The sequence below is a fragment of the Rhamphochromis sp. 'chilingali' genome (assembly GCF_963969265.1).
Source record: "Rhamphochromis sp. 'chilingali' genome assembly, chromosome: 16".
Classification (NCBI taxonomy): Eukaryota; Metazoa; Chordata; class Actinopteri; order Cichliformes; family Cichlidae; genus Rhamphochromis; species Rhamphochromis sp. 'chilingali'.
In genome coordinates, this window is record NC_137943.1 from 17,749,983 (window position 1) to 17,757,800 (window position 7,818).

The window sequence follows — 7,818 nt, forward strand, 5'->3', positions numbered from 1 at the left end:
AAAGCTGCATTGGTTTCTTTTGAAGCTGTTTTGCAAATTTCATCACTCTCTCGTCCTTCTAGAGCCATGACTTTATGATACAGGGAGCTCTCCATCCATTTCGCACTGACTACAAGAAGCGCCAGCACTGGTTTGAACCAGTGCGATTTGTTACACAACACCACAACAGAAATGAGTAGGATTGTACTGTGCATGCACTGACAACAGAGCAGTAACCTCTAACAATGACCGATTTTCCTGCAGATCCCCGTGCGTTGTTACATTAGATCTCAGAAAGTGTCACTGTGAATATGGAATAAGAGTTATTTGCATTTATTGATGCCATACTGTGAGTGCTTGCTAGCTGACCAGCATCATAAAGCTGTGTTTGGCCAGGGGGCTATTGCGCAGCTCCATTTATGAGACCCCATTTGATGTTTTTTCCCCCCTACTTACATAACATGGATGTGTGGGGGGTTTTCTGGCACTCCACACAAGAACCGCCACGATCCAGCCTGTACATTCCGGTGGTTGCCATAGCAACAGGGCAGCATCCCGCTCCATCCTTTGTCCAGTGTCTCCCCATCGTTTGAGCTTCCCAGGCAGAAGGAGGTTTGGATTCTGCATGCAAATGGAAACACCCCTAATTGAGCTTCAAAGCCAGGAAGTAGAAGGGATTTACTCATTTAGATGGTGACTGAATGCCATTAGGTGGCTTTCACAGATTGTAGCGGTGCACTGAACTCCCAGCATCCTCTTACGACATGGCAACATGCACGTGTCGAGTAAGAGGAAAGGAACTGAACACAGCGTACTGATCAAGTTTTCTTTTTTGTCACATATGCAAATGGGAACACAGCTAAGGGAGGGACTGGTGCTAAATGACGTGCTTTAATTAAATGGGATTTAAGTCTGGGTAGGAGAACATGGTGTCACTGTGTGGTTCTGGGAAAGCATGAAGTTTTACTGGGAGAACTGGACTGTTGCAGTGTGTGTGCCAGTCAGGGAATGTTTGTTTGCTTCTGTCAACAAGTCCCTCAGCTTTGGAACAAGCTGCCTGAGGAGATAAGGTTTGCTGAATCAGTGATTGCCTTTTAAGTCTGAGATCCCATTTTTTATAGGCAAGCTTTTATATAGCGAAGCTTTTGTCATAATTTTATTGACTGTCTTGCTTGTGGGTTATTTTATATTGATATGCAGTGTTTTTCATTTTTGCACCCTTCTTTGTGTTTTACTGGATGTTTGTTCATGTCTGCCTTCTTTTGCTTGTCTATTAAAACTGTAAACTGAATGCTCTTTGTTTTGGTGTTTTGGTTCTCCTTTTGCTTAAATGGCAAGAATAAATTCATGACTCCCCCCCCCCCCCCCCCCCCCCCCCCCACACACACACACAGACACACACTTTTTTAGCTGTAGTGCACAACAGTCTCTAAATAAACTCACAATAAAAGATACAGTTCAATGCCCAATTAGCAACTTAGTGATTGGAAGGTTTTATCTTCTAAAGTTTTAAAGCACAGTTTATACTTGTTTTTCCCTTCAAACTTTACATCCTGCACATGTTTTCCTTATTGGTTTTCTGTTACGAACTCAGTGAACTCAGAAAAGTCTTCTACAAAACAAAGTTTAAAAGGGTGGAGAGGTTTCGTGTTTTCCCAGAAAAGACAAAAACAAAGTACATGTCTTGGCTTCAAGCCATTCACCGTCTTCTGAAATATGAGTAAACCTGCTTTCGGCATTATGATTGGCTAACCTGCGCCATGCAAAGCCAATCAGGGATCTGACTAGCATTGTGTTGTAAGGGCAGCTGGGATGTAGGGGAAAGGTCTCAAAGCCCTACCTCTCCCTACCCCCAAGAAAGGAGAGAACAGCAGAAGTAAATGTTCTGTCACGTCAAATGACCATGTTGTGTGCTTTTTTAGGAAATTGGGTCACTCTTTTGTCTCATTATATTAGCGCATTTATTTTCCATCCTGTTATTTTCTCTGTATAGTGCAGATTCCCAACTCTTTCCTGACATCATGTTGGATTTGAACACAGCTGAATTTATACGTGTTCTCTACAGATCGCAACGCTTAAGGGTAAACAATATATGTAAACACCAGAAATATGCTGAATTTACTACTTTGCATCAACTGGCAGCACCTAGAAATTTGCAACTAGTGGAAATTTACCCCAAACCTGCCATCCTCTAAACTCAAAGGAAAGACTTGTTTTTCTAGTTTGTTTCTTAAGTTAATAACAGTGTGCAGACAAAGTACATCCAAGCCACAACAATCTGCGGTGCTGTCTGACTGTTAAATGACACAGCACTTCTGGGAAGACTGGCCTCTGGCTGTTTCACTGAAGGAGTTTAATAGCTGTCTCATGAGTGCACCAGTTTTCAGTTACTTCTCATTCTATCCTAAAAACGAGCCCAAACAAAGCTGCTGTTGAGCTCCTGCCAAGGCATCAGCCAGACTGAAACATTACTAGTGTTTCCTCTTGGTGTATTTCCTTTTAACACTCACAGTAACAACACAGCAGTGCCAGCTGTTTTAACAGCTTGCACAAATGTGTGAAGAGCAGCCAGAGCTCCTCCTGCAGCTAGAAACCTTTGGATCAATCATGATTTTCACACTGTCATGATAGCTTTATGAATGCTCCAGTCTAAACTAAGTTTATCAATGAAAACTTGATGCTTTGCTGTCCATAGCTGGACAACTTTGATTATTCAATATTTTGGCAAGCACACCATTCTTAAAAGTTAGATGAGAAGATAGAAGCTGCCACTGGGTCTGCAATGCAACCTTAAGCTGTATAAACAATGTTTGCATCTGCATATAGAACCTGTAGGCAAAAAGCAATATATTTTTTGGCACTTGAGTCCTCCGGTCTCCATTTATACTCCTAACACTTTGGAACTTGGCAAGCTCATAGCTTTTTATACAATTTTCTGGGTTAATAGTTGGGCTGTAAACAACGACTGGCACCCATATTATTTAGATCATTACACCTTGGTCTTGATATGTACCTGTTAAACCGGAAGTCCTAAAATGTTAGTTCCCCCCCAACCCTTAAAGTCTAAGGTAGGCAATAACAGATGAGGTTAACCAGCTATAGTACACCACTACCTGTCTGAGCTTCTACAAGGAAGCAAGTCGGTTGAAAGTGTGGGAAGTCAAAGAGTCACACAGCAGTGTTGTGATAAAAATAAAAGTTTTAAATGTTTCAATAAAAATCACCATGTTCAGTAAATGTAATGTTTTACCAAATCAGGCGCATTATAATATCGCAGTTAACAAAAGGATAAAACTCCTTGAGGAAATCTACAAATGGCATTATGGACAGATCCACCACATTTGCACAACTTACATCTGGGTACAGACCTCTACAAAGTGTACGATACAAAGATGACCCAGTGTGTCAAAACTCTGAAGACAAATGTTGCCATTTAAAAGTAGACACTTGATAAAATGACAGAATTAGTAACAATGAAGACTGGATAGTTGAAAGGCAGTTCAACATATTAACAGTACACTAACTAGTCAGATTTATTCAATTACAAATGCTGTCCAGTCTTAGCAGCGCTACTCTGCAGTGTCCATGTGCTTTAGTTCGTTTTAGTCACTGACAAAACAGGGAATGATATGACATGGGTTACAAAACAGTGTTACAAAAGCTAATCCCTGCTAAAGATGAGGGGAAAGGCATACCCTGCCATGACCAGCTCACAACTACCAAGGATCTAACACCTTGTCATGTTTTCAGTTGACCAGTCAACTTTAAGCCATTAAAAATGTGGGTTAAAAATCATCTCAGAGGGAGAAAGGGAGGAAAAAAAATACAGTACTAGTTTAAAAGAAATTGGGGGGGGGGGAGAAACAGTCGGAGTCAGTTGTGGATTTAGTAATCCGCGGGTTCATCTCCTTCCTCGTTCAGCAGACAGGTGCGGATCAGGGCCTCGGTCACACTGTACGGGTCACAGTTGGCTGATGGGCGACGGTCTTCGAAGTAGCCCTTCTTCTCCTGACCAACATTACGAGGAATGCGAATGCTGGCACCACGGTTGGCCACACCTGCAGAGAATTCGTGGATGTTTGATGTTTCGTGGCGGCCAGTGAGACGGCGGGCGTTGTCGAGCCCCCCTTTGGGGTCGTAGGCACGAATGTGGTAGCTGTGCCTCTTTGCGAGCCTCTCAATGGAATCCTCAATAGCTCTGAAAGCAGGAATGACAAGTGTCACATCAGAAATGCAAAAATAACTTTTTAAAGAAATAAATTAAACTAGACGTGAACTTAAGTCCATGAAGCTTTTGCCACGCACTTCAATCCACCGTCTTCCCTCATCTCTTTCGTGCTGAAGTTCGTATGGCAGCCAGCACCGTTCCAGTTTCCAGGGATTGGCTTGGGATCAAATGAGGTGACAACGCCAAAATCCTCACAGACACGGTGCAGGATGAAGCGCGCTACCCACAAATGATCGCCCATGTCAATGCCTTCGCAAGGTCCGACCTGGAACTCCCACTGCACATGGAGAGACAGCTCAGCATTACAAGTGATACTTTTAACAGTCTCTTAAGAACCAGAAAAACCAGGTTTCAAATCCAAATTCATGTTTGGCTTCTTTAATTACCTGAGCAGGCATCACTTCAGCATTTGTGCCACAAATCTGGACTCCAGCGTACAAACAAGCTCTGTAATGGGCCTCGACTATGTCCCTGCCATAAGCTTTGTCAGCTCCAACACCACAGTAGTATGGCCCTGCAAACATTGAAAGTGTTACATCATCCAGGCAAGGATCCATGTATCCGTGCACATTAATTCATTGAGGGGGAAAAAAAAAAAAAAAAAAAAAAAAAAAAGTTTCTCACCCTGTGGTCCGGGGAAACCATTAGATGGCCAGCCAAATGGATGCCCGTCCGTTCCAAGGATGGTGTACTCCTGTTCCATGCCAAACCAAGGATGCTGATCCGCCACCATATCCATCACTTTCTTACAGGTGAGCCGAAGGTTGGTTTCTGCAGAGACCAACATGGCAAATTACACAATGTTCTAAAACACTTTGGCCACCGACAGTGCATATTTTTAGGGTCTCTGATCTGTAATTGTGAGCTTCTCTCATCTCAAATAAAATGAGTGTAAATCTACAGAACAATTCTTCAGTTATGTTTTAATTCCACATTTATTCCCATTCATTTGCCATAATCACCAATGCTGTATCTCTGGTATGTACACACCTCAAATTTTGGCTCATGAGACGTAATGAGTGGGTGGCATATTTCAACCATGACTGCAATAATCATTAAATTGATTAGAACTAGCTTCATACCAAGAACCATTGGGTCAAAGCATATCTAAGTTTATGTCATGTCACAACTTTATCAAAATAGTTGCTTAGCAACGCTGACAAACAGTTTGCTGGGCTCCTTTCCCCTCTTCCTCGGAGTTCTCCTTTAAAGGTATGCCCCGCCCACTTTACACCTTTAGACCAATAAAATCACCGGCCGTCTGGCGTTAGCTTATCAGTTTTAATATTCAGCTATCAGATTTTCAAATAATTTTATAGCCATTATCTCGTTGAAGTGGTCACATTTATGATGATCTTACACGCACATCACCATCCATCACCCAATTTTTTTTAAAATGAAAAAACAAACAAAAACAGAGGAGCTCCGTTTACCTGTAGGTTTACGGTTGTACTTCAGGACTTCACACAGCACCAGCTTGTTGGGGTCTTTGCGGAATGGATCGCGGAACATGGCTGCGGGGATCAGATACATGTCGCTGTTGGAGCCTTCGGACTGGTAGGTACTGGATCCGTCAAAGTTCCATTCAGGAAGATCTACAAGAGGAGCAGAGCAGTGTGATAGCCTGCAGAACATCTCTGGCTTTCTGCGACTGCGTCAGGAAGATGCTGCTTACCTTCGATGCTTTTGGGCTCAGAATCAAGCGTCCTGGTTTTGCATCGGAGCCCCTCTCCGGTTCCGTCGATCCAGATGTACATGGCCTGGACTTTGTCCCCCTGAGGGAGCTCCATGTACTGCTGCTTGACAGCTTTACTCAAACTGGCGCTGGCGGACGTAGCCATCTTATTTGCTACTATAATACACCTGAGGATGAAGAGGGGGAGATGAGAGCAGGTACGAGACTGCGCTGCGCTCTGGATCACATGTTGCATAACCGGGTTCGGGGCGCAAAAAAAACCCCCACACACACAAAAGCAGCTCCATTGTTTTGTTTTTTCTTCCAGAAAAGGGGGGGTGAAAAAAACCCGACCTTTAAAAAAGGCACATTTCCAGCGTTTTCCTATTTTTTCTGCTTTGGCCACAAAAGAAAAGGCGACTTTACACCATCCGTGTTTACTGATAAGATTACATTTAACGCCGCAGATGCCACCTCACTCCGTGGAAAACACAAGGAAACAAACGGCTTCCGCTAAACACACCTCATCCATCCACGCAGTAGCTGATCGCCGAAAACAGGTGAGGCAATGTTACATCATTTGCTTCCTGTTTCATACACATTACCTTCTGACCTACACCTAAATCAACACACCTAGGAAAAATAAACCGAAGCATCCATACAAAGCAATCAAAGAAAGGCAGAAGCTCGGGTTAAGAAAGAAGTTACTGCACAAAGTCTGGAACAATGGAAAGTCTCACACAAAGAGCTGCCTGACCGGGAGGTAAACTAATACAAAGGTAGGAAAAATAAAGACGAATTACCTCGAGAAACGAGAAAATTGAAATAAAAACTAAAGGACTGGCAGGTCCAATGTGTTGTTGAATGATGTCTCACTAGTGGCTCTCTCATTCTCCGGTACTGAGATCCCGAATCCAGGAGAATTTATAAGAGCGGGGTCTGGCCTTTGATTGGTCGGAGGGGGAGGGCTGAAAGAAGAGCCGCAACGCCCTCTACCCGGAGCTGAGCCGCGTGTTACTATGCGTGAGTCTCCCCCTCGTGAGGGCATCCTCATCTTCGCGCTTAATCTGAAGCTGAAGCGAGACAAAAAGAAAGAAGGAGCCTGACATGGAGGCTGGCAAACTCTTTGAAAACACGCTGCAGTGCCGGGCAAAATGTGCAATTCAGCTCCGCTCACACCGCCAGGTGCGTCTCCGGTCCAAGACGCCACCGAGTGGTGGAAATCAGTGCCATGAACGAACTGGTTTTAGTGGGAGGTTATGTAATCCCGCAACCAGACATCTGATGGTGCAGTGAGGTTTTCAACTGGATTTTCAAGTTTCTTTATGATACACTCATGTGCAGATGTATATCATGCGCCTCTTTACCAGTTGTTTTTATTAGTTTAGTTTTCATTCTACAGTTGGATAAAACAGCCACAGCTGGCAAAGCATCAGATAGAAGCTGTATATTAAAAGACCCTCTGGGCAGATTATTTTAAAAGATCTTAATGCCACAGTTACTGCAAATACTCTCTGACCTCCTGGCAGCCATGTCCTGAGGCTGTAGTTGCATACATTTTCATAGTCATCACACCATTCAGTGGCCCCTCGTCTCCTTTGAAAAGGAGGTATTGTCCAGACGGAGACTGCTCCCAACAGGATAGAAATGTTTCATCACAAGATAAAGGTGATCTCTCAGAGCAACCTTGTATTGATTTGAAGTGACCTTTCCCTCCAAGGGGGACGATAAGGACTGAACCAATGCATGCACCCTAACTGCTTCCTGCAGCATAACAAAGCCACCTCACTGTAGGTGTTAACAGCCGGTGTTTCATTTTAATTTCTCACCCATCTGAATTTGCAGTGCCTTTGTCAGCAATATTATGCAGAAACTACCAAACAGGTAACCTGTTTACCTTTACATTCTTTTGAATTAGAAGATGAACGACTGGCCT

The 7,818-nt window shown here is 43.5% G+C and overlaps 1 protein-coding gene across 1 annotated transcript; it reads right to left on the reverse strand.

Annotated features, from left to right (window-relative positions):
- Positions 1-3,160: 3,160 nt before the first annotated feature.
- On the reverse strand, positions 3,161-6,838 carry glula (glutamate-ammonia ligase (glutamine synthase) a). The gene is made up of 7 exons (XM_080907565.1): positions 6,686-6,838; positions 5,883-6,070; positions 5,641-5,802; positions 4,832-4,978; positions 4,594-4,721; positions 4,285-4,484; positions 3,161-4,177 (listed from the first exon to the last, which is right to left on the reverse strand). Exons 2-7 carry the CDS (start codon positions 6,046-6,048, stop codon positions 3,865-3,867), a joined length of 1,116 nt encoding a protein of 371 aa, XP_080763691.1. The 5' UTR covers positions 6,049-6,070; positions 6,686-6,838; the 3' UTR covers positions 3,161-3,864.
- Between the last annotated feature and the right edge of the window lie 980 nt (positions 6,839-7,818).